This window comes from Globicephala melas, chromosome 21 (assembly GCF_963455315.2).
Source record: "Globicephala melas chromosome 21, mGloMel1.2, whole genome shotgun sequence".
Classification (NCBI taxonomy): domain Eukaryota; kingdom Metazoa; phylum Chordata; class Mammalia; order Artiodactyla; family Delphinidae; genus Globicephala; species Globicephala melas.
Window position 1 is genome coordinate 21503894 of NC_083334.1, and position 27226 is coordinate 21531119.

Sequence of the window (27226 nt, forward strand, 5' to 3'; positions counted from 1 at the left end):
CGAGTAAGTCCACCGGTCACCCCGGCAAACTTCTCTTTTGAGCACGAAGTGCTATTGGTCATTTTTGCTAATTGGTTCTGACGTGTGTCTACTGTTGAGGACTGTTTGTGAGCACGAAGTGTTACCTGGGCATTTTTGCCAATTGGTTCTGACTTGTGTTTGACTTCGAGGGCAGTTTGTGAGTACAAAGTGCTATTGGTCATTTTTGCCAGTTGGTTCTGATGTGTGTCTGACATCAAGGACCGTTTGTGTTGGGGAAGTGTTTGGGACTCCGTATTGGTCATTTTCTTGGCGGATTTCTGACAGTTCTGTCTTCCATGTGTGAATGTATATTCCATTTGTGTGATTGCTACCTTTATTGTCTTTGGTAAAATGGGAAATTCAGGTTCAATTCATTAGAAAAAATTTAGCTATGAATTTTTTTTTTTTTTTCTTTGCGGTACGCGGGCCTCTCCCTGCTGTGGCCTCTCCCGTTGCGGAGCACAGGCTCCGGACGCGCAGGCTCAGCGGCCATGGCTCACGGGCCCAGCCGCTCCGCGGCATGTGGGATCCTCCCGGACCGGGGCACGAACCCGTGTTCCCTGCATCGGCAGGCGGACTCTCAACCACTGCGCCACCAGGGAAGCCCCTATGAAATTTTGAGTAAAGAAAAAGAAAGATGATTTTTAAAAAAATTATTTATTTTATTTATTTTTGGCTGCGTTGGGTCTTCATTGCTGCGTGCAGGCTTTCTCTAGTTGCGGCGAGGCGGGCTACTCTTGGTTGCGGTGCGCGGGCTTCTCATTGTGGTGGCTTCTCTTGTTGTGGAGCACGGGCTGTAGGCGCGCGGGCTTCAGTAGTTGTGGCTCGCGGGCTCTAGAGTGCAGTCTCAGTAGTTGTGACGCACGGGCTTAGTTGCTCCGTGGCATGTGGGATCTTCCCGGACCAGGGCTCGAACCCGTGTCCCCTGCATTGGCAGGAGGATTCTTAACCACTGCGCCACCAGGGAAGCCTGATGATTTTTTTTAAAACAATGTATGGCAACAGTATTCTTCAAACTCCAGAGAAAATTAGTTAAGATGAAACTTTTGAAATTCCAAAACTGGTTCTTTTTGCATATGCAGTTAGAGAAAGCTAGCTTGATAAAAATACTGTTTTCAGACTTCTCACCCTGAGAGAACAAAAATATGCCTTGGAGAAAGCTTAAAGTTAACTCTTATCGTGTCCTTGAAATACAGGCACATCCCACTTTACCTGAGAGTTTAGCCTTGGGTTAATTAGCAGTACTTCAAAAGATGTTTGGGTTTATTAAACATGCATCATATACCACATTAAAGAGAAATGATGCAATGAGAAAAATGTAAGTTTTTAGAGGTTATGGAATATGTTCTTGAGTTTGCCAATCAGTAAATGCTGGTATAACAGTTCAATTACTTGTTTCTTGGTTTTGTTAAGGCTTTTAAGGGTTAAAAATTGTCATATGTAATTAAAGCTACTAAAAGTGACAAGGGAAGCATTTCAGTGTGTAAATCAAGTAGGATATGTGTTGTCGGTGAGAGAAGGTACAAAGAATGGAGATATTTTTGTTGAGGAAAAATGATGATAATAATTTTTTCCTAGCACTGGTTGTTTCAGGATGGGGAAAAATAAGGAACAAAGCATATGGATACAAAAAGTGATAAAAGGTTTGTGGAAAAATGGAACTTTGAGAAAAGAATTTTGTACATTGTCAGGAGTGATTAGAATTAGACTGGATTTAATTAGGTCAATGAACTTTGTTATTAATAGTAAGCTGGTATAAGACAGGAATTTGGTTTTCTTTCACCCTGTTAAGAGAACAAAATTTTCCTGGAATACTGAGCTGCTTTTGGTAACAGATTATAAGTTTCTTTCTCTAGCTAACTTTGAGTATTTCAAAGGGCCCCTAAGCATCTTAGAAGAAACATTAAAGTAACTATTGTTATTTGGTATGTTAAATTATATGGAAAACATTTGATAACTTTCAGCTCACACTACTGAACTGGGTAAGAGATTTAAAGAATTCTAATGGAAAAGTATTGTTTTGCTTCAAATCATATTTTTGACCCCAATGTTCAGGATGGAAAAAACTGTCTAGTGAGGTTGTCACAGCGTATAACTACTCATGATGTGTATCACTGCTGGCTTTAAGTTTCCTGCTAAACGCACATGTACAATGCTTGTGTGACAATTGGGTATAAGTGATAAAACATATAGCCTATAAAATATTTCTACATCAGCATACCTCTGTACTTGTCTGTTATGTCTGATTAGTTTTCCCCCAATGTGGATAACTAGGCCAATATATAAACAAAAAGTAGTCCTAGCACTGAGGGACATGAATGGACCCAGAGCAGGCAACTGAGCCACTCTGGCAAAGCTGGAAAAATATATTGATTATCAATGCTTTCTATGGAAAGATTTGCGATTAAAAGGGGGAAAATGATGGAAGAAATTTTCACATAGTGAGGTATGGGGAAGTCATTCTGGCTTATACATGATTTAATTTGAACTTTAGGCTAACCAAAACAGCCTGTCTGTGGCCTATTAAACATGCATTGTATATCTGCTTTAACCATTAAGAGAAAAGAACACATTCCGAGAATAATACAAAGATGCATTTTGATTATCATCCTCATTGTAATATGCCTACTAATTTTCAACTGTTTGTCCAGGTACTATGACAAAGTAATCAAAGGGAGATGTAATGTTTTCATAATATAAAATAATGACCTGAATGAACCTAGTCTGTGGCCTGGTAAATCTTCTTCCCCTGCAGTAGATGGAAATGGACAGGGTTGAAGAGAAGCAGGCTGTGTAAGCACAGCTACTGATTCCTGGGACCAGCCCTACCCCCACCATGCATCCCCACCTTTGTAAAGGAGGCAGCCTTGATGCTAGGCCAAGAAGGGTTAGAAGCCTCTAGAAGATAAAACTTATGCAATTTTTTTTCTTTTTAAGTGGCATGATATCCTGTGGTACCTTCTGATAATGTACAAGAGGGATGGCAAGTAGATTTTTGCTTTAGATAGTCAATCACTACACAGGAATGATATAGAATAAATTTAAACTGATTTACTGGAGACTTCCCTGGTGGTCCAGTGGTTAAGACTCTGTGCTTCCACTGCAGGTGGCACGGGTTTGATCCCTGGTCAGGTAACTAAGATCCCACATGCCGCGAGGCCAAATAAAAAAATAAATAGATTTACTAATATGGCATCATTATTCACAATAGACAAAAGGTGGAAACAACCCATGTCCATCGATGAATGAATGAATGTGGTCTATACATACAATGGAATATTATTCATCTTTAAAAAGGAAGAAAATTCTGACACATGCTACAGCATGGATGAACCTTAAGGACATTGTGCTAAAAGAAATAAGTCTAAGGATAAATATTGTGTAATTCCACTTACATAACTTGCATACAGTAGTCAAAGTCACAGAGACAGAAAGTAGAACAGTAGTTGCCAGGACCTGGGAGGACAAGAGAACGGAGAGTTGTTAAATGGGTAAAGAATTTTAGTATTGCAAGATGAAAACATTTATGTGGAGTCAACAATGTGAATGCCCTTAACACTACTGAACTGTACACTTAAATGGTTAGGATGATACATTTCATGTTCTGTGTATTTTACTATGATTTTTTAAAATGATGTATGCTGTATCTTCCTTTCACTGTGTAGGAATTTTACAAAATTTCTTTCACTGACTTAACAAACTAAGACTATTTATTGAGTACCTCCTACGAGCTAGGCACTATTCCAGGTGCTGAGATATAGCCACAAACAAGACCAGCAAGGTCCCTAGAGTTTGGAACTTAACAATGCAGTGGGAGATACAGAATATAAATAGGTCAATACACAATAAGAAAACATTTGGTAGTGATAAGTTCTATATAGAAAATAAATTAGGGTGATGTGATACTGAGCTAATTGGGGGCTACTTTAAATTGGATGTCAAAGGTTATCTATTTATTCTCTACAATATTGGGCACACAAAACTTGAAACCAGTTGTCAGGCTATAGGTCAACAAGGAAAGCTAATGACATGTGGATGGTCTTCGTTCACTTCAGGCTGTTTTAATGCTATTTAAAAAGAGAATGATCATAGTTTAATTTATTTTTTTAAACAGAACAGAGTCACGCATTTAGTTTTTTTGTTTTAATTTATTTATTATTGGCCGTGTTGGGTCTTTGTTTCTGTGCGAGGGCTTTCTCTAGTTGTGGCGAGCGGGGGCCACTCTTCATCGCGGTGCGCAGGCCTCTGACTGTTGCGGGCTCTCTTGTTGCGGAGCACAGCCTCCAGACGCGCAGGCTCAGTAGTTGTGGCTCACGGGCCTAGTTGCTCCGCGGCATGTGGGATCTTCCCAGACCAGGGCTCGAACCTGTGTCCCCTGCATTGGCAGGCAGATTCTCAACCACTGCACCACCAGGGAAGCCCCATGTGGTTTAATTTTTATTCTATAACCTACTGAACTGGATTTGCCACTGGAAGACCAACAACAGTGTTTAGGGCCTTATTATGTGGAGAGAGTAAAATATAAAGACCTGATATAGGGACTCTGAGGACACCCCATAACAGCACACTGATCTTTGCTCCCCGGAGTTTGCAACATGATGGTATGTAGGCTAACAGGGGCCCCAGCATTAGTCCGTTTAGAATTAGTCGCTGGGAGCCCCCTATTATCTGGAAACGTAGGGCACTGTAAACAGATTCCTGCCTTACCATAGGGCCTCTCTGCAGAAAAGAAAGCTATTCTAGGGCCTGAGGATCAGTTTACACAGACGGGTACTAATCTCAGCAATAATTCATTCCTGCCACATTGTGATTCATGCTTTGTTTCTCACTCAGCCTTGTGATAAACTCAGAGGCCCAATGGAACAAAGAGCCCAGATCTAGAATCTGACGCCACACTTAGTGCAATCATCTTTTATTACCGTAGAAAGTTACCCCCACAGGGCTACACTTTTTTGTCATAAATATTGGAGCTACCCTATATCTCATTGTTTTCTATGCTGGAAAAAAAAATCATTCAAACAATCAACAACTTTACTAAAATGCATTAACAATATATTTTGACTAGACAGTCATCTGTAAGAGAATTCCGTGGATACTATGTGAAAGGAGACATGGCGGAAAAAGATAAAATGGATTTGTTGAGTGGCTACTATGGGCCAGGCCATCAAGATGGATTTTAGGGCGGAACCAAACAACACTATCCCTACCCTCAAAGAATTTATCCTTGCCCTAGACAACTAAGTGATTCAAGTAATAAGGAATTGTGGCAAGTGTTACAACAGAAGAGGGTGTGTATAGAAGTCCAATAGGAAAAGCTAATCTATGAGATTGAGAAACCTCCCAGAGAAAATGGCATTTAAGCGAAGATCTGAAGGATGCACTGGGTTTGGGAAGTGGCAGGCAGGACTCTAGGGAAAGAAAAGAGCATATGCCAAGGTCTAGAGGCAAAAGGGAGCACAACACTTCGGAAACAATGAGGAAAAAATCCAGTTTTCCTGAGTTGTGGGGTGAGGAGGTGGCGGGGTAATTGGAGAAATTGTAACCCTCGTGTACTGTTGGTGGGAATGGAAAATGATGCAGCTGCTATGGAGAACGGTAGTGCATTTCTTCAAAAAATTGAAAACAGAGTTACCATATGATCCAGCAGTTCCACTTCTGGAGAACTGAAAGCAGGAACTCCAGGAGATAGTACTATACCCTTGTTCGTAGCAGGATTATTTGCAGGAGCCAAATGGTGGAAGCAACCAAAGTGTGCATCAAAGGATGAATGGATAAATAAAATGTGGTAGATACATGTGACGGAATATTATTCATCCTTAAAAAGGAAGGAAATTCTGACACACTATGAACATGGATGAACCTTGAAGACATCATGCTAAGTGAAATAAACCAGTCATAAATACTGCATGATTCCACTTGAATGAAACATCTAGAGGCCTCAAATTCATAAAGACAGAAAGTAAAATGGTGGTTGCCAGGGGCTGGCGGGTAGGAGGGGTGTTGGTGGAATGGGGAGTTATCGATAAATGAGTAGAGTTTCAGTTTGGGAAAATGAAAAAGTCTGGAGACGGATGATGGTGATGGTAGCACAACACTGTGAATATACTTAATTTCAATGAACTGTAACTTGATGGTTAAGATGGTAAATTCTATGTTTATGTATATTTTACCACCATTTTTTTAATTTAAAAATCTTCAAAAAACAAAAGACCCATCCTTGATATTGTCTACTCTAGAATGTTCAAAATTACTTCAAACCAATGCTTAATTAACTTTGATTTTTAGAAATAATAATTTTTAGGAAACTGTAAAATCATGATTCTCACACAAATGTAAAATGAACGCGTGTCAAAGATTTTATTTAATTTATTAAGGGAACCAGTATGTTACAACCGATTTAAAGAACAATGCAAAGGACACACATATATAGGCAAACAGGCCTGCTAAAGTGAATTTACAAACCAATGCCAAAGCAGTCTGTATCCATCGGGCAATAGTCATTAACATTCTACTGACAAACTCATTTGCGTTTCTATGGACAAAAATCACTTGTGACACTACAGGTGTTCTGTAATTTACAGAGTTGTAAACAGCTCAAAGACAATGAAAGTCTCAGGACCCTAGAGGTGGACAAACCTGAAAAGTGTGCTAGACAGGGCACACACACACCCCCCTTTATTTTTTCGTCAGTTTCAAAATCTTTCAAGAGGCCAAACAAAGAAAATAAAAGCCTCGGTAATTCCTCATCCCAGAAACACAGTCGCTTTGATTCTTTTCCATCAAGGTTAATCCGGAGTATGGCGTCTTTATTAAGCAAATTAAACAAAATACACAAGTGCAACACTCTGGGACACGCTTCTCGACCGGGGGGACCCTCGGTGCACACCTGCCCAGCGCATCTCGGGCGGTTCCGCCCACTCAGCCGTGGGTTTCTGCAAGCTAACAGCGCAAAATTTCGAGGGGCCATCGGATCCCCGCTGGGGGTGGAGGGAGGACAGGCTACAGGTGCAGGGTCGACGGGCAGGGACCGGAGAAAAACTTTAGTTACCGAGATCTGCTGAGAAGCAGGGACCTGCGCAGTGCCCGGGCCAGGTGCGGCCGTTCGGGCGGCGCCTCTTTCCTTCCCCGCCCCAGGCCGACCTGGCCCCGCCGAGCCGCGCAGAGGTGCAGGGGCGGGGCGACCTTTGCTCGGTCCGAGTCCCGCAGGGCCGCGCAGCTTCCTGCTCGCCACTCCAGCCCCTCCCACCCGGACGGGTTTGGCCGCGGCTGCCGCCACCTCTGCGCGCCGGCATCTCGGGCCCAGGTTTCGATCAGACTTGCCCGCGAGCTGGTTTCGATTAGGCGGCTGGGCGGGAGGTAGGGCGGAGCGGCCGGGACGCGGGGGGCAAACTAGGGACGGGTAGCGGAGCGCAGACGGCCCCGCGCCGGAGACAAAGAGCGGCCGGAGGAGAGCCGGGCGCAGGACTCCGGGCGTGGCGGCGACGAGCGTGTGGACTTCAGGGAGCCGGAGTCTGGAGCGCTCTCCGGGGGCGCAAGGGCTCGAGATAGCAAGCCGGCGGCGGAGGCGGAGGAGTAGGCAGGTGCGCCGTCCAGGATGAGGACGCCGGTGGTGATGATTCTGGGCATGGTGCTCGCACCCTGCGGGCTGCTGCTCACCCTGACCGGCACGCTGACGCCCGGCTGGAGACTGGTGAAGGGCTTCCTTGACCAGCCGGTGGACTTGGTGCTGTACCAGGGCCTGTGGGACATATGCCGCGAGCAGAGCAGCAGCGAGCGCCAGTGCGGTCAGCCAGACGACTTGAGCTACTTCGCCGCCGAGCCCGTGCGGGTGGCGCGGGGACTCATGATCACGTCGCTGGCCGCCACGGCCCTGGGGCTACTGCTGGCGACGGTCGGCGTGCGCTGCTGGCAGGACGAGCCCCACTTCGCGCTGGCCGGCCTCTCCGGCGTCGTGCTTTTCGCCGCGGGCCTCTTGAGCCTCATCCCAGTCTCCTGGTACAACCACTTCTTGGCGGATCGCGCCGTCCTGCCTGCCCAGTCCAGCCCGGTCACCGTGCAGGTCGGCTACAGCCTGGTGCTGGGCTACCTGGGCAGCTGCCTGCTGCTGCTGGGCGGCTTCTCGCTGGCGCTCAGCTTCGCGCCTTGGTGCGCCGAGCGCTGTCGCAGCTGCCAGAAGGCGCCTCCAGGCAGGGCGCGCCGCAGCAGCATCAGCACCGTGTACGTCGACTGGCCGGAGCCCGCGCTCACGCCGGCCATCAAGTACTACAGCGACGGCCAGCACCGGCCGCGGCCCGTCCAGCTCGGCGCCGCCAGCCAGCGCAAGGCCGGCTTCCCGATGCCCCGGCCGCCGCCCAAGGCCTACAGCAACCCGGTGGAAGTGCTCGATGGGGAGAAGGCTCCCGAATCCCACCACGGCGGGTCCTCCCGCAGCAGCCGGTCATGCGGCAGCACGCTGCCCTGCGACTCCGACCTGTAGGCGGCGCCCCCAGCCTGCTCTGGCCGGGCCCTGTCTGGATGAAGGACTCGCCCCACCACGGTCCAACCTTGAACTTGGCTGTTACCTTTCAGCTGGAAACACCTGGCTCGGAGTCGGACCCCCGGACACATTCCTGTAACTGGTTTGGAGGGCGATCTTCCTTTCCTAGCCAAACTCGACTCCTTGGACGATTAGTTCAGGTTGGGTTTGGGTTTCTTTTTACAGAGTTTAGTGTTTCTCCCCCGAGGGATCAGGGCCCTCTTCTGGACGACAGCCTTTTCATACTTTTAGCTGGAGACATAGGAAGGGTGACTTTGCATCCTGCTGATAATAACAATGTCAGAATCAGCAAATGGAGGCTCAAAACCGATTTAACATCTCCAAACAACATTCTGAAATGCTGATGAACCTTGCATCAATATAATTATTATTAATTTATTTTCTGCTGCATAATTCATTTTCACACAAACTGTCAAGAGACCGGTACCTTTCTGGTTATATTTGAATGGGGCTGTTAAAATAAACATAGAGCCATGCAAATACCAGCAGCTTTAGTGGCTTTTATGGAATGAAATAACCTGATTAACTCATATTTACATTTCTTCATGTATAAATAGGATCTATCATTTTTATCACTTATTTTTGGTGTGAAAGGTGAGGTCACTGCAGAGTTTCTCTTCTAGAAGCCAGAAGGAGAATGAAGGGACTGATGCTGTATTGTTCTATTTCTTGGCTACCTCACCCTGGACATTAAAGACTATATATTAAATATTTAGAACAAAATGGAACCTGTTAATCACATTAGGCTACCGTACATGTATATATATCTCTTATTTATAAATAAAATTTGAAAGCAAGAGTTTTACTCAACTCACACAAGTTTTCTTTTGTCTTCAGTATAATCTTTAGGAGTTTAAGCATTCATTACTAACCATTTTCTGGCTGCCTGTGCACTGTTTCTGAAATCTAGCACTCAGATCTTTGCACCTCTTAGCATAAGATTACTAAAAGTAGCCAATGGGCCCCACTTCAATCCCTGATTGTTTTATTTTCAGGTTCATGCTGTTTTCTGTGCAAAGCCAAGTCTATTGTTGAAAAAACTAGAAGCACCAGTTTCCACATGAGGTGAGACTAGAAATCTTTTCCTCTTGTAACGGTGCTGCCTAAAATCACAGGTAGGCAGCTGTGTGTTCCATGCTCAGGACTAAATCTCTAGCAGGACCGGCTCCAATTCCAATTAGTTGGTTTTAAGGGCGTCTTGAACTGAACTGAATCTCATCTTTAAAACCTGCTGTCGAGGGATTTCCCTGGTGGCGCAGTGGTTAAGAATCTGCCTGCCAATGCAGGGCACATGGGTTCAAGCCCTGGTCCAGGAAGATCCCACATGCTGCGGAGCAACTAAACCCATGCGCTACAACTACGGAGCCTTCTCTCTAGAGCCCACGAGCGACAACTACTAAGCCCGCGAGCCACAACTACTGAAGCCCGTGCGCCTAGAGCCCGTGCTCCGCAACAAGAGAAGCCACAGCAATGAGAAGCCCGTGCACCACAACGAAGAGTAGCCCCTGCTCGTGGCAACTAGAGAAAGCCCACGGACAGCAATGAAGACCCAATGCAGCCAAAAAATAAATAAAATTAAATTAAAAAACAAAAAAACCCCACACCTGCTGTGGGTAGCCAATTCAGAGGTAGGAACATTCAGTGCAGTAATTACGGACAACACAGCTATAGTAGAACTAACTAAACAGCACACACTGCTTGTTAGCAGTGGACGGGATATTACAGATTCACTTCCCTTGCCATTTTGTACTGGAATCACCTATTTCTTTTTGCATCCAAACTTCAATGTGCTGGCATATCACTCAGGGATCTTTTTCAAATGCAAATTCTGATTCAGTAGGTCTGGAGTGAGACCTGAAACTGATTTCCTAACTAGCTCCCAGGAGGTGCCAATGCTGCTGCTTCACAGACATCTGCTGGGGCTGCATGGCTTTCACTGTGACTGTGCCCCACTCAAATTTCAATCCCAACTGGCAGCACGTAATCAGACCTTTGAGAGCTATTGCCTAGATGAGTTAGGGGACTTGATTTAGGGAACAGAGCCAGAATGGAGAAAAGGCAACCCTGCTTTTTTCAGCTGACACCTCAAAAGGCAGGAATTGGGCACCTGAGAAGTCAGGACCTGGCAGACAACATAAAGATTTTGGGTTTCTGGCAAGTACCGAATCTACTGAATCTTGCCTGCATCACATTTCCATTGTTTCTAGGGAATCTGTGGTAAAAAACAATCAATACTGGTGCTTTGTATGTTTTTACTTCTCCCTGCCCAGTTACTGTCCACTGGCTTATATCCAAAACACTTCCTCTTTGGTGATTAAGATTTGCTCTGAGTTAGAACTGCATTTTTGCCTCATCCACAGAAATAAAACCAAAAATCCCTTTAAGAAAACTTAACTTCTTTTTGCTATAAAAATATTCAAGATGGCATGAGACTCCTACATCAGGCAGGATCTGGGTTTGACCTGAGTCTTTCTGTGCTACAGCAGGAAAAAATGACAATGGGCTTGAGATTCCAGATGCTGGAGGAGGCTGGAGCCTCAGGAGTTGCTGTCGTTGGTGAGCACTTATCCTAAATCTAATACCCAACTAGCCAAGCAGCTACACCCCAGTGAGACTCTAACATGAAATAGTACTGCCTCCCGGCCTCAAGCCCTTCACACCTCTGACGCGCATCACGACTCACTTTTTTTCTTATTAGACTCTTTTTTAAATTGAAGTATAGTTGATTTACAATGTTGTGAGGACTTACTCTTAATCATCCTACTGACACACAGAGTATGTGTCCCCATTAATGGGTGAAGTCTTTTCAAGATTACTCAAGCTCTGCCTGGAGGAGTGAGGATTCTGTGAAAGTAGAGCAGACCCTGCACTAACACAGCGTCTGCTCTGCCCATCTGCCAGTCGGGCTCTGATCTAGACACCCACCCTCACTAAGGAGAAGTAAGGTTTTTGGCACACAGGCTGTTGATCCCTTGTGGAGGTGCTGTCAGAGATGCTTCAGCAGGCACCCTCCTCTTCATGGCCTAGATCATTTGTAAGTTTGGGGGCACCTGTCATCCTGTCAGGACATCTTTGGATGCCTTGGAAAGCAAATTTATTCCAGGCCCAAGTTTGTAGAACTTGCATACTCTAGAGTGAGAAAGATAAACAAGGAAAATGAAGAATAATAAACCAGGGTCAAGGACTGGAGAAAAAAGGCAGTATTTTAAGAAAGGTGGTCAGGAAGGAGAGGGGGCTTGTGCAGAGAACTGAAAGAAAAGATTGGACATCAGAGAGAACAGCAAACTCCAATTTCCCAGTAAAGAAATATTAGTGAAAACAGGTTTCCATAGTGGTCTTGGTACTGGCTTGCTTTGCTTCTCCTTCACTCTAGACAGGGATGGTAAGGACAGGAAGAAGCTGGGGGTACAACTGAGTGAATCTGAGGGCCTCTTCTGGTCTAATAGCTTTTTTTGGAGGGAATACAGTCTGGATTCAGTCTGTTGTATAGAATATTTTCAGAGTCAAATATAAACAATTTGATATAAGAATAGCAGGTGAAGAACATTCTATTCTGCCAATGTATAGACAGCCTCACAGCACGGTAGGCAGAGAAAGATCTTTCAACTTCAGAGCCTCATCACATCCGCAAAGTGATGGGAAAGTTTAATAACCAGAATCTCTCTCCCCACACTCACCTCACATCTTCACTCTGACCTTCCTAAAATGAAGGACTAATTCATCTTCAGAACTCTCAGGATCTTCCTTACCTATCATTCACTCTTAGCTTAAATTCCATTCGTGATCTGGCCAAGGCTCAGGTTTTTCACCCTCATCACTTTCTCCTACACGCATACCCTAAACTGCTTTCCCCCATCAGCTTAGAGGTGTCATCTTTGAACACGTCATTTAAATGTTCAAATGTGTACTTTCCTTGGTGTACTTTCTCATTTTACCTCAGAATTTAAGGTAGGGGCATGGACGGCTTCTGTTTATTTTTGTAATCCTAGAATGGTTATAACACTTCTTCAGAGCCTGTTAGAAATTTAATAAATTAAAGTTGCCTCTAAAAGCCATTTCTGTACCCAAGTACTTCCTCACATTATGCATAGCTTATCAGGTACTTGGAAAGTAATTTGTGGCCTGAGGCCACTGGCTCAAAACCCAGGGGCAAGGGCTCACCAGCACTGGTGGGGAGGAGGCCACGGGAGCAGCTTTGTCAATTGGGTTACGATTGGCTTACAAAGACCAGTAGAGCACAACCCATGCCTCCTCTATTCCCAGACATTACAGATGAGATCTTTCTCCCTTTGGGAAGGGAGGAAAGTAAGGAATTCAGTCAATATTTCTTCTTTTTTTTTTTTTAAATTTGGCCACACCACGAGGCTTGAGGGATCTTAGTTCCCCGACCAGGGATTGAACTCGCGCCCTCGGCAGTGAAAGCGTGGAATCCTAACCACTGGACTGCCAGGGAATTCCCTTAATATTTCAAGTGAAAACTTACGTGAAATTCTCACCCCATCTTCCCAACAAATTCTGCCCACATTCTGTTCTTTTTTCACTAAAAACAATAAAATGACCTCCTCCAGAAAATCTTTATGAAGCAGGACTGAACACAGGAAAACAAGGTTTAATTTGCACAAATAAAGGAAAATGTAGACAAGGCTGGAGGTATGGGGCAGACAGTACTGACCAGAGGGCTTGATTCTCCAGTGGGGCAAGGGGAGAGAGGGGCTTAAGTACAGCTCTACCGCATTCTTGTCCAGTGGCCAAGCACCTTGGCCATCCATGTGACAGATGGCCTGCCAACCCTCCCCCACCACATGGTTGCCTCCAAAAGAACTGCCACTCACCAAAGGGCTGAAGAAACTGCAAAAGTCACTGCAATTTTTCTAGAACGTGGGTAACAATATATTCCCTAATTAACGCCTAAGCCCTGCTCTTGCTGGATTTCAGTTTCTTCAGCTGTGTAACTGGGAAGACTGGATTCAGTGTTATCAGAGGGCCTTCCTGAATTTAATATTCTGAGAGTGAGGGTTAAGAACTAGAGGAGGCTGAGAGAAGAGATGTGAAATTTGAACAGTGAACGTTGGGGAAGCTGATTGACCCATAAAATTAGTAACTGACCTGAGAGCAACAAATTCCATATTCTAGTTCTCATTTTTCCTGAATTTCCTAAGCCACCCAGCAGTTAAAACAGTTGGAACTTAGCACAGCCCACCCATCATCCATGACCCCTCCCCTAATTTGTTTCCTAAAGAGAATAAGCACAGTCCATTTTCCGTATCTGCGGGCTCTGCATCCGTGGATTCAGCCAAATGCAAATGGAATATTTTCAACGCACAACCCATGGATACGGAGGGCTGGCTGTAAGGACCTTGAGCATCCGTGGATTTTGGTATCCACGAGGGTCCTGGAACCAATCCCTCGCGGATACCAAGGGACAACAGTATAAAATGCCTAATTTAACTCAACTGCTAGCAATAGACACAAAAGGTCAAGTTTTGTGTAGGGATCTTTGAGCCTAAACCATAAAACAATTAACTTTTCCAAAGCTCTTTTTCTTCTAGAAGAAAACTCAAACGTATTTACCAGGTTACAGAAGTTCAGTTTCTATAACGAAGTTCAAATTTTCTATCTTCTACAGGCTTACTGCTATGATTATTAGCTGTAGAGAAATTAAGAAATTAATGTAGAGATTATCACACTAGCAAGCTTTATGCTTCATAACATGCCCGTTGCTCCAAATAGATAAGGTCATGAAATTGACATATTACAATCAATTTAGGGGATGGGATTGTTAGGAATTAAGTATAAAATCTTAAGTGTTCTTTCATAAAATTAAGCCTTTCTGGTGAAAAGGACATTGAGATATTTTGTGAATTCTTGAATAGAGAAAACGTAACAGGATGTGTTAAGTAACTTCAGATGGGATAACACCTAGGCACACATTCATAAAGGACCAAAAATAGGAAAGATATAAATAAGAGTGGGCAAGGTGGAAGGAGTGCATATGTGACAGTTTGGCTGCAGTAAGCTCCCTTTTCCCCAGGAAGAGCAGACAGGGGGTGTTTCTGGGGCCCAGACAGGAAATGGGTCTGCAGAGCAGAAGGGAGGGCTGAGAGTGCCATTCCAGCAGAGCCTACAAAAGTGGACTGAGCCAGCCAGGACACCAGCCCTACAAGTCTGGTGGAGGGTTAGGGTCTAAGGAGCCAAGGCAGCGGCTTAAGCATGTCCAGAAAGTGATAATTCTGTTGTATATCTTCCATACAGGTTTTCAATCTGGATGCTTTTGTGTCATTGGTATGCATTTTTGCGGACAGAGGCAGAGCTTTGCCAAGGGCAGGCTTGGCGGTGAGGATGGCTCTTGGGCGAGATGGCAAGAGAAATGTGAGATTCACCCTGTGGATGAGAGGGGTCTAGGGTACTGTGCGTCTGAGATAGGTTCTCTCAAGTACAGCTGAGCCCCAGAGGCAATTTTATGATGTTCCACGTTGTCTCCCAGCCTCAAGGAAGGTGAGCCCCCAACGTGTGTTCTTCAGGTCAGGTTGATCTGTACTTGGGAATTTTTATACTTGACTGCAAAGCACAGTTTGTTTTATGCACTACAACCCCAGTAATAAGCCTAGGACTTCTCTTTATCCTTGGCATCCTATACAAATTCATTCTGCAAGAAACTAAATATGAATAGTCTGGAAAAGCTCCAAGCAAGAAGTCTTCCAAATCATTGTGTTTATTAAAATTTAGTCTCATGTCATCAGTCTCAGGTACCAGGCTAAGCAGGCATTTTTGTGTTTTAATTCGATACCCAAATGGCCTGATGTAGGTTCTGTTAATCCTATTTTTATCATTGGGGTAACAGCTCTATGATTGAGTGATTTGCCCAGGGTTGCTGCTGTTGAACTTTAGACCATACTCCTGCTTTGTTACCTGTGTCCCATCACAGATTCAATGCCCTTGATTCCTTATGTGGGTATGAATAAAGTAATGATCCAGGAAGACACACAGAGGTATTGGCACAAAGGGGCTTTGGGATCTAAGTAGCGTTTACATGTTTCCCTAACGGACGTGAGCTGGTTGAGATGACTTCTGCTCCAAAGCCCCTTTGTGCCAATACCTCTGTGTGTCTGGTTTTAGAATCCAACGTGAATAACTAGGCCAAAAGATAAACAAAAAGTAGGCCTAGCACCAAGGGACATGAATGGACCCAGAGCAGGCAACTGAGTCAGTCTGGCAATGCTGGAAAAATATACTGATTATCAATGCTTTCTATGAAAAGATTTGCAATTAAAAGGGGAAAATGATAGAAGAAATTTTCACATATTGAGGTATGGGGAAGTCCTTCCGGCTTATACATGATTTAATTTGCACTTTAGGTTAACCAAAACAGCCTGTTTGTGGCCTATTAAACATACATTGTACATCTGCTTTAACCATTAAGGAAAAAATGTATTAGTATTTAGTATTATAGATACTAAAACCCCACCAGGTGGAAGAAGTTAACTACATGATTACTAGACTGAAGCCATGACATAAGCTGCCACAATTCCAAGAACAGGCCTCAAAGAAATGGGAACAAACTGACCCTGGAACTGAAGATTACTGTACTTACAAAGTCAGGATGATGCTGATCAGACCACAGCCTGACCAATTTCAAGATGACTGTGCTCTTTCTGCGTGTAGCCCCCTCCCTTTACCTGCACAAGCTCTTGTCCACTGATTGTCACAGGGGGAGTTGGCCTTTGGACAGGAGTCTACCCTCCCCCTCAGTTGCCGGCTTGAGAAATAAAGCAAACTTTCCACCAACCTTGCCTCTTTATTGGCTTTCGAGCAGTGAGCAGCTAGACCCCACTTTTGGTAACAATCTCACTGCTGGGCATATATCTGGACAAAACTATAATTCAAAAAGATACATGCACCCCTATGCTCATAGCAGCACTATTCACAATAGCCAAGACATGGAAGCAAGCTAAATGTCTTTTGACAGCTGAATGGATAAAGAAGATGTGGTACTTATATACGATGGAGTATTACTCAGCCATAAAAATGAATGAAATAATGCCATTTGCAGCAACATGGATGGACCCAGAGATTATCATACTAAGTGAAGTAAAACAGGAAGAGAAAGACAAATACCATATGATATCACTTATATGTGGAATCTAAAATATGACACAAATGAACTTATCTATGAAATGGAAACAGACTCACAGACATAGAGAACAGACTTATGGTTGCCAAGGTGGGTGGTGGGGGAGGGAGGGATGGGGGGTCTGGGGTCAGCCGATGCAAACCATTATATAGAGAATGGATGGACAACAACGTCCTACTGTGTAGCACAGGGAACTATATTCAGTATCCTGTGATAAACCAGAATGGAAAAGAATATGAAAAAGAATGTATGTAAATGTATAACTGAAACACTTTGCTGTACAGCAGAAATTAACACAACATTGTAAATCAACCATACTTCAATAAAATAAATAGCAGTTATTTTAATATGAAGTTACCATTTACCACAAACTGTTACAGAAGTTAAAACAGTACACAGTGAAATATATAAACAGTTTTTATTGAGATGTTTCAGCTCCTTTTTTGTCAGGTTAGTCAGTTTGTAAAGAGGTTAAGAATTCCTGTAGAAAAAGAGACTTGAAATTAGAGAATACGCATTATATTAAAACAAAGCAAAAACACAGAGGTGGTTGAGCTATGTGGAAGTTAGCAGAGATCACGGGATGGGAGGGACATAAATTTTAAGGGTAATGTTAACTAACCCTGAATACACCTCACTCCACCCCACAAGAGTATTGAACTCCTTTTGGAAGTCCACCAAAAGCCAAATTTCTGGATTACTATTTCATGTATGTTTCACTTTGGTTTGAACAACTAGAGACTGAACAGAATCTGAAATCAAAAAAGTTACTGAGCATTCATTTGGTCTACATGATAACATCATTCGCCAATAACAAAAAACTCTTTAAGTTAACACTGCCTACTTTCACCCTGCTAGGATATTTTGGAAGGGGCATTTTGTGACTGGATCTCACCACCTGTTTTCCTCGAAGACAGTTCCCAGGCATACCTCTTCATCATAGGCTTCATTGACAAAAGTCTCACTATTCATTAGATTCTCCTCTTCTTGGTTATTTTCTTTATGGCAGGTCAAATTCCTTGATGATGCTGTACTGTTTCTAGAAATCAGAGAAAGTCAAAAGAGTTGTTCCTTAAGGTAGAAGCTGGGAATGGGACATGGTTAGAAATGGCCAACTCGTCCCCTATCAAAAGTTGTTATGGGAACTATGCCCTATTTTAAATGTCCCTTTAACAAAGAACTGGCCTAGAATGGCCGATACTTGAGTCAGTTATGATTTGTTACTAGGCATTCACTTAACTTCCAAAATGATACATCTTCTCAATTGAGAGGAAACTAGGAAATTGGAGTCAGTGAGAACTGAATCCAAAAACAGGTAAGTAGCAACTGGACACAGGTGAGTTCAGAAAGCAGGTTAATGTAGAAGACAGGCCTGACTGACAGTCAGAAGCCCAAAGGAAGCACCTCAGTTCATCTTAACATTAAGCAGTTGGCTATCGACCAGTGTTACTTTAGGCAAAGATATATCATTTCTCCTGGCCTTTTCTTCAGTCTGCAAAGTGAAGGCTGGACAGAGGAAATGTAACTTTTAAGGATTTCGGTCCTCTCTGTAACATCTCTCCATACATAGGCTGCTTAATGTCCTTTGCCAATATGTCTGTCGAATCAATTTCTTCAGTTAGTGTATCTTCCTAAAGCTTATTTTGTCGTCATTCTTAATCATTTTTGAGTCATTCTTGTTTGTTTCTTTAACCCAGTGACTCTTGGTTTTAGACAAAACTTTATGCTTTTGCCTTAAACCTCTCATGAGTTTATCTCACCTCCTGTCAAGGGCTATGTTGTGTCCCCCTAAAATTCATATGTTGAAGTCTTAACACCTAGTACCTCAGAATGTGACCATATTTGGGGATAGGGTCATCAAAGCAGTAATTATATGAAAAGGAGGTCATTAGTGTGGGCCCTAATCCAATAGGACTGGTGTCCTTATAAGAAGAGGAGATTAGGACATGAACATGTACAGAGAGAAGACCACGTGAAGACACAGGGAGAAGTCTGCATCTACAATCCAAGGAGAAAAGCAAACCTCAGCCTCAGAAGAAACAAACCCCACTGACACATTGATTTCAAACTTCCAGCTTCCAGAACTGTGAGAAAATAAATTTCTGTTGTCTAAGACACACAATCTGTGGTACATGTTTAAGCAGCCCTAGCAAACTAACACACCTAACAAATTTTTCCTCCAAACGGTCACTGGCCCTAACTCTGCCTCGTTGGAGGGGACTCTCCTCACATCATCCCTGAGACTGTGTCACTGACTGCGGTTGAGGCAGCTTTTATCTGCATAAATGCCACGTACCCCTTACAATATTGTTTGTCCCAGGTCTCACTCAAAGAGATGGTCCCAAGTATGATTTTTCCAGGTCAGCATCCAGGCTGCTTTGTTGCTCAAATCTCTTCTCAGAGGGCAAATTTCTAGAATGGATTCATATCTCCAACCTCGTTAATCTTGTTTTAATTTTATTTAATAAGCCTTCTTTGGAATAAAATTCTCCCATGAGGACATTAGTAGCTGCTCACCGTTTTAATTTGTGTTCTCTTCTGAAATATACAAATGCTCCCAGCATGACCAGAACAGCTGACAGGACTATGGTTAAGCTGAGGGCCATGTGGCCAGGGGCAGGTCTATGTGCTGCTTCTTCACAGAACTCTCCGCCATATCCCATCAGACAGCTGCATTTTCTCAGCTCTCCTTCCATTGTACAGATTCCCCTCCCATTACAGAAATCACTGCTACAGAGCAGAAGTTTTCCCTTCTGTGAGTCCTTGGGCTGAACTCCTTCCTTGGTTTCTGGAGTCTTGCTCTCTACAGCAGGCATCAGAGGGGTTAGCGTTTTTCTGACAGGATAATTCATCGCCTCTGGACCTGGAGATTTAGCCTTGGTAGACTTGGTGCCCTGGAGAGGTTGGGCAGCTTTTGGTGTCAGTCTTTTTCCAGCCTCTGACATTTTAGGTGTTGGTGTCGAATGGGTTTTATGTGGATAGGTACCTACAAAAACCGTAGGTGTGAGTGTGAGTACATAAACAAGTTTGTCATCGTCAATTAAGAACTATTTCAGAAGAACAAGAATTGTAGTGAACTTAAACAGATAAGTTTGAATTTATGAAATCATGATCACTACCATTACTTTTGGCTAAACAAAAAAACTATCAAAAGCTGATAAAAAACTACATATCTTAAGGCACTTAAAATACTTGGTTTCAGGACCAGTGTAGTCTATCATACCAATCTGTCTTCAAATGATGGTATGCAGAATTTTAGCCAAGGTCGATCCCACCAGTTACAAAAATGTTTTACTCTATAAGGATGAGTGTAGTAGATCGAAGTAGTAAATATCCAGACTAGAAGGATTACGTTTATTGGTAAATATTTCAAATTTTTTGAGTCCAAGTAAACTAGGTTTATCAAGATGTACAAGTTGCAAATATTGAACCAGATTTGGTGGCAGTGTGGGAGGGGCACTCATAAAGCAGGGAGTAGGCAACAGGGTTCTAACCAAAGAGGAATCCAAGAGTTAAGTTTGTGTTTAAGGCATTTCACCATATTCTCCATCATTGTTGGCACAAGTATTATTCCTCACATGGAAGACAGAAGTACCAGGAGTGAAAACAGCAGAATTAGCAAAAAAAACTACTTCTTGCCTCTGCCCTAAGCTGGCATCACAGGAGGATCTCCACTCCTGGGCATTTAGGGTCCTTGATGGCAGGGTACATCCAGAGGAAGTCAGCCTAATTTTATACACCCAGAGCCATTTCCCCCAAAAAAGCTTTATGTAAAAGTCAGGGTGAAATCATTAAGCAGCAGTGTCAATACTTGGGCCCGGGTCATCAAGAATGGAAGAGCAAGAGAAGGCTAGGTTAGGTTAGGTTTCTGGTTTCGTTTTAAATCAGAAACCTAACCTAACCTAAAGGGTAAAGGTGATAAATTTCTCACTCATTTACCCCCATCCTTGAGTCACTGCCAACACAGGACTTTCAACAAAACCACCCTTATTTGCTAAAAAATAGAATCAACTCTGGGAATCAAAATCGCTTATCTTTCCTATTTAAGATGAAATGTTTAGAGGTAATAAGTGGTCTTCCAGTTAGTCAGGTTGTAGGGAAACAAGAATTTAAGTTGAGAAGTCAAGGAGAACTCTTCACTGTAAGGCTCCTTTTCCAAATCTCTTCCTTTACTGGTTATGACCAGTTTTGGTACCAAGCCCACTGTCTCTTTGACTCTACAGTGAAGGGGACTTTGATATCAATGTAGCTATAGCTGGTGGTTCCAGCAGAATTAGGTATTATGGTCACTCAGTTGAATGGCCACGGTGACACCTTCCCATGAAGGCACGATTTGGAACAATATTTCTGTAACAACCATCTGAGGCTAGCATTTAAGTACTAACATGACGGTGTTATATACTAATATGACAGCTTTCTACACATTCTCTTGGATCCCTTAACAACTCTATGAGATAGAAAGTGCTATTTCCACATTAAAAAGGGGGAACCAAGACAAGTCAAATAGTTTGCCCAACTGCTTACCCCCCTAGGCGATGCTCACTATTGTGATCAGTTTCCATGGACTGAAATCAGATCTGGGTTAGATGAGTGCTCTTTCAGACAGAATACACTGTTGAGCCCTGTGGAGCACACTCTCATACACCCTACTCTAAAATCAAATCAGCGGGGACATAAGCTTTTCACAAAGAGTCCACATAATCTATATCCAATTGCCCACAGTTAGAAGTTTCATATTGTTCAGTATCAAGAGTACACAGTGAGAAGGAAGTAACAGTTGAAAGGATAAAATCTTGAGTGACACTGTGGAATTAGATGTTACTAAAGGTAAATCACCGTGGTGACCAATGGTGGGTCCTGGGTAGGAGTTACTCACAGTCCATTTCATCAGATCCATCCAGACAGTCAGCACGACCATCACAAACCTGCGCCACAGAAATGCATTTCTGACCATCCTTACAGGATTGTGACGGCGCAGAGCATCGGACAGCTTCAATACATTTCTTTATGTCAGCCAAGTAGTACCCACTGGGACATTTACAAGTCTGTCCTTCCGGGTTTGGTAAACAGATATGGCTGCATCCTCCATTGTCTTTTGAGCAACGGTTACTACCTGTGGATCCCCACCCCCCCAAAAAAAATATTGATTTAGACTATTTCAGAAGGGTCTTCTGCCAACTTTTACAAATAGACTATCAGAGTTAAAGGACCCAGATGTTTTTTCCCAGAGTAGATAGCTTTTCAATTTAATTCGTTTTAGCCAACTAAGTACCAAGTGACTGGTGATTCTTCTTCATGGATAAGGATGGTTTTAGAAGGCCAGGAGTTCAGACAAAGGGCCAGCTTAAGAAAAATTGAGGTGAACTCTGGCCCATCCAAGATCCACTATAAGTTCTCTTTTCCCTTTGCACCATGTAGCCAACATTGGAACTAGAAGGGCCTTAGAAATAAAGCTCTCTTTAGATGAGAACATGGAGGCTGTGGTCTCTCTCATCCCTCTAAGAGTCATAGATACAGAGAACAGATTGGTGGTTGCTAGGGGTGGGGGTTGGAGGGTGGGGGACAGGAATCTGATTAAGTCAGCCATTTATATCTAAGGCTTCTATCTCAAGCCTTGACTTCTAGTGGTTTTACCTCTTGACATATTCCAGGAATTCTGGAATAGATTATGGATATATTGAAGATAAAATGTACTTCAGAGGTGACAGGGACCCTCCTTCTGGTTCTCAGAAGTAAGTAATAGATCATCATCACTTGGATGCCTCTTTCTTACACTGAAGAATTCTAAAAAGGTTCTCCCCACAAAGCCAAGACTCGAGGAGTTTAAGCATGACTCGTACCGGTTTATAAAGTTTAGCTTTCAAAAACCAACCAGTGGAGAAGCACACTCCCTTAAGACTAACACACCCATCATATATGGCAGTGATAGGTATGGTTAACTGTTTAACACCAATTATTGTTGGTGTTTATCTCAACTAGGAGCAGATTTCATCTATTACTATGTTAAGCCCAGCACCCTCCTCAAACACTCAGTTAGGCATCTGTGTCTATAAGAAAGGTGGAGAAACACATCTGAGCACCCGGAGTTGATATTTCAAAGTTAACATCACAAGTAGATACAAGTGACAATGAGTAGAATGAAGACCAGTTTCACTTTAGAATTAAAGGGGATTTCGATTATATCACAGCTGTAATTCAGTCTACAGTAAGAGAACTTAAAATAGAACCCAAGTATACCAAACCCCAGCCCAACATCCTTACCACCATTGTGTCTACTAGCTCCATAACAGGACTAGCTATATACCAGAACCAGACCATACATAATGCATAAAGATAAGAGAGTTATGCAGATCTACAGGAATGTGCCAGAGAAGTATTTTAATGGGAAACACAAAGATATTCCAAGGAGATATTGCAGGATGGAACAATCCCTTCATGGGGAAATTCAGTAGACTTCAGTGTTGTTATAATCACTGCAAGGTTGCTTACCCTGTTGGCTAAGTTTACTATAAACTTTTAAATCCACAATCTTCTGGTCTACTTGGAACCACTGGTTTTCTGAAAGTTCTGCTTTGCTGTACCAAACTTTATTGATTTGGGCTGAAACAAAAGCCAGTGAACAATCATTAACAGAAGTGATATTTTATCTTATGACCATTTCCTAGGCAAAGACCATTGCTCAGTATGAAAACTGTCACTCATCTGCAAAAATTCCAGGTGAATAACAAGAGCTTTAAGAAGAGACATGCATTTTTCTAAATCTTGTTTCTGGGAAGAAACTTCAAGATCAGTAAAAAACAGTTCTATGGCTTTGCTGAGAATAAAGTCTGGTGGAAGTTACATCCAGCACATTGACATACATCCAAATATAAAGACAGAAAATTAGGATACGAGACACCTAAATGCAGCTCGTGCAATTGATGGATAATGATTTTAAACATTGCTCCAGAACAGTATTTCTGAAAATGGCTTGTCTGCAACAAGAGTCACCAGGGGATCTTAAAATAAATGGCAAAGGTCTCACCACATACCTAATAATTTAGCATCTTTGGGGTAGGATCTGACAACTTATTTTTGCAATTTTCATGAGACCAGCCCAACTGGTCAATGGACCAACATTGGGAAATATAAAGAGACAGATTTACTTTAAGCAGCATTTTCCAGTTTTACCGAATCTAGACTAGTCGGAAATAATATACTAGAGTACTGTGGTTTAGACAATCTGTTTGAATACTAGAAATACCTTGCAAGTATAGAATGCTCTACAGTTCATCTAGTACTTTCATGTGTACTTAGTCAGCTGTGACAGGTACACTTCCTTCATGTTATAGGTAAGGTGTTACAGCTACTAACTGACAAAGCAGTTTTACCACCTGTTTCCAATTCCTGACCCAGTTCTGTCTGTACCATACCCTGGTGTCCTCCAAAGCCAAGAGCCTCATATCACAGCCAGAAATCTCAGGCAGAACAGGATTAAGCATATTCATATACAAAGAATAACCAAATAAGTAAAAGCTCCTCTAAATCACAGAATCACTATTAACATATACATGTTAAATGAGGGAAGTTGCTTAGCTATTCTTCCAAAAGAAAGGCACTGCCAAAGCTCGGTGCTAAGCAGTAGCAGCTTCGCTTTAGATACCCACTAGTTAATTCAGCTCACAAAGACAATCAGTTGTAGAGTTAAGACCTACCATCATCCACTGTGCTCCAGAACATCATGCCTTGGCCATACGTGAAGAGGTTAAGGCCCTGAATTCCTCTGCGGTCTAGTCTGTATCTAGAGCCATCCTGTTGAATACTTTCTATGAGTCCTCTCCCTAGAAGGAGAGGTTCAGTTAATTTCTCGGAGCCCAAACAGCTGTACTCCATCCTGTAGCTCTTTATGTCTTGTCCTGCCTCCCCTCCAGGAGATCACTGTCTGCCATGCATTTTTTGAAGACCAGTTCTTATTTATTCTACTCTAACAGTAATACACAAAGATTTGCTCATGCATATTTGTTAAGTTCTTGATTTCATTCCTTCGCCAAAAGGCAACGGCAAGACTCTCTGGGCTACCATATGCTGCTCAGGATGGGGAATGATTGTATTCGTTTAGAAGGTGGTGCAGAAAATGTAAACTCAGACCTAAAAGCTATTTGAAGTTATAGCTGAAGACCAGAAAGCAGAAATCTCTATTTCTCTGGCAGGGTCCCTCACACTCAGATTTAGGGTGTAGAAGATAACTGCTTACCAGGATCAGCCCAGTACAATCGGGTCCCTGCATCAGAAAAGGTCAGGCCCACAGGGACCTGGGGTTTCTGCCAGAGCACCTTCCTCTTGCTGCCATCCATGGAGGCACATTCAATGCTGGAGCCACGCCTACCATCATCCTGGGGACCCAGGTCCACAAAGCACATGACTGCACTCGGCGGGTGGAGCACGACAGAGGTTGGGCGGTAAAGACTTTCACTGAGCAAGACCGTGGCATACTGGCCTTTGGAGGAAGCTACGTTGATGTAAGGATTCTCACTGTCAATCCAGTATATGTGTCCACTCAACCAGTCCACAGCAAGGTCAATCACTGTGCCCTCCACAGATACGATTTTCCTCCAAGAGAGCTTTCCAGATTCTTTGAGCCTCAGTAGCCAGATATCACCCTTATTCATCTCAGACAGGTAGAGTACCTTCTCCTGGACAAGGTAGTCCATTGATGCAAGCTGGTTCACGTTGGTAAAGGGAAGAAGCCTATGTTCTGGCAAGGTTGCTTGTCCTCCTGAAGCTTCTAGATTTTTCAGATAAATCTATGGGAAAAAAATTAAGTGGATGGTACCAGTTGAGTTTAATTTAATTCTTCATCTTGATCTTGCTGTTAAGATACTTCAATTCAGATTTTCATATAGTCTATCGTCTAAAAGCAGATCGTATTTCTCTCCCTTCCTGGAGCTTCAAGCACTTAAAATTCCTTGAATCCATGTGCTTTGAAGATTTACTCCTCTGTGAAAGGCCCTCCCCTTAATTTTTAAAATTTTTATTGAGATAAAATTGACGTATAGCACTGCGTGAGTTACGGGGTGCAACGTGTGGATTTGATGCACTCGTATGTTAAAGACCCTCCTCTGTAAATGAGGTTCCACTTCTAAGATCTTACTGAAACTGAAGTCGAAATATGTTTTGTCATTTTAAAATGCCAAAGTCGACAAGTCCTCCGGATGGTAGAAGGTAGGGGTGAATTGCTTGTTAGTACCTTTTATCCTCCTATGATTTAAGAAAAGTTCCCTCACAAAATGTACTTGCCCCCTAGGCTAGAACCCAGCTGAGTTGCTTGTATTTGGAATTACTCTACATCATCAGCTAGGTGCTTGGACAACTCAACCGAGTTAAACACACTGTCAGATTCCTAACCTCTTTGTGTTCTGAGGTACTAAGCATTTCTTAAGGAATTTGAGTAGAAGTGGTCTTCATTTCATAGCTACCTTGTTTTGGTCATCATAGCTCCCAGCACACAGTGACTATTCAAATTTAAATTGCATTTGAAGAATATTCCAAGGGGAATTCTCTTGAATTCAAGAGAATTCAAGTTACTCAATGTCTGAAACAGACTGAGGCCCAAGCACAGACATGTGACAGGATAGGACAGTACCTGCATGATAACTGTGGGCAACCCAAGGAACAGAAACGCAGACTCCTTGAGTGGAACACAGTTGATGCCATCATCTGCAAGCAGGAGTCCAACTGGGCAACGACAGCTTCCCTTGGATTGCGGGCTCAGAAGGCACAAGTGAGAACATCCAGTGTCCAGACAAGGATTCGAAGACCTGGGCTGTAGCACTTCGTGCATTATCTGGAAGAAAACAGCTAGATGTCACTCTGCATTGCTGAATCCTTCAAAATGGCAAGTGGCTCAATCTTGCCTTTTAGTCATTATAGATGGATGTCACTACAGTTTGTCCTTGGGCAGCTCATACATATAGCCTTTCCAGGGAGGATCGGGGATATTTTGCAACGTAAACTATAGACCTTAAGTCCGTAAGGCTGCTCCAAACGCTTGATGAGGACAGCCCTGTTCTTGCCCGTCGTCTTTTTCATGCGCTGTACTGTTCTCGTCTTCATTTCAGACCAGAAGACTTCATCTTCAAACACAGCAACCAAAAAGGGGCTCTTGATTTGTGTTAGCTGCAACATCTAAAATGGTGATGGTGAGGTTCCCAGGGTGAGTTTTACACAAGGTACATGACATCTCACACAAGCCTAATACCAAAAGAACACTTACGCTAATACCAGTACCGTCTAGATTGACAGAGCCAATGCAGTGAAATTTGTCATCAGACCAGAATATCTTCCAGCTCAACTTGTCGAGAGCTATGCTAGTTGGCCGGCCAAGACCTTGATTGAGGAGTATTTTTCTGCTGCTCCCATCCATTCCAGCTTGTTCTATTTGAGGTTCTCCTCCAATTTCAGACCAGTACATTAACCTATGTGGATAAGTCAGCCTTGAGATAAAGCATTACCTCATGGGAAATAACATCCGCTCATTCCTTAAAACACTGACTTACAGC

The 27226-nt window shown here is 43.2% G+C and overlaps 2 protein-coding genes across 5 annotated transcripts in view; one reads left to right on the forward strand and one right to left on the reverse strand.

Annotated features, from left to right (window-relative positions):
* Positions 1 to 6870: 6870 nt before the first annotated feature.
* On the forward strand, positions 6871 to 9303 carry CLDN23 (claudin 23). Its single transcript, XM_030884119.3, has one exon. The coding sequence runs from the start codon at positions 7616 to 7618 to the stop codon at positions 8495 to 8497; it is 882 nt and encodes a 293-aa protein (XP_030739979.1). The 5' UTR covers positions 6871 to 7615; the 3' UTR covers positions 8498 to 9303.
* Positions 9304 to 17039: 7736 nt separating this feature from the next.
* LOC132594400 (low-density lipoprotein receptor-related protein 2-like) overlaps positions 17040 to 27226 on the reverse strand; it is a 38062-nt gene continuing 27875 nt past the window's right edge. Inside the window, exons 24-33 of one of the 4 annotated variants that reach the window (XM_060291621.1) lie at positions 26941 to 27142; positions 26688 to 26852; positions 26311 to 26511; positions 24922 to 25471; positions 24383 to 24508; positions 23178 to 23288; positions 21565 to 21801; positions 19206 to 19674; positions 17619 to 17727; positions 17040 to 17169 (exon numbers count right to left, since the gene is read on the reverse strand). In XM_060291621.1, the coding sequence (XP_060147604.1) occupies positions 17140 to 17169; positions 17619 to 17727; positions 19206 to 19674; positions 21565 to 21801; positions 23178 to 23288; positions 24383 to 24508; positions 24922 to 25471; positions 26311 to 26511; positions 26688 to 26852; positions 26941 to 27142 (2200 nt within the window). In that variant the 3' untranslated portion in view covers positions 17040 to 17139. Of the gene's footprint in view, positions 17170 to 17239; positions 17728 to 19205; positions 19675 to 21564; positions 21802 to 23177; positions 23289 to 24378; positions 24509 to 24921; positions 25472 to 26310; positions 26512 to 26687; positions 26853 to 26940; positions 27143 to 27226 lie in introns of those variants that run through there. The other 3 variants (XM_060291619.1, XM_060291622.1, XM_060291620.1) reach the window with 3 other exon arrangements.

Coding starts and splice junctions, on each gene's coding strand:
- CLDN23 (XM_030884119.3), top strand. CDS start 7,616: ATGAGGACGCCGGTGGTGATGATTCTGGGCATGGTGCTCGCACCCTGC.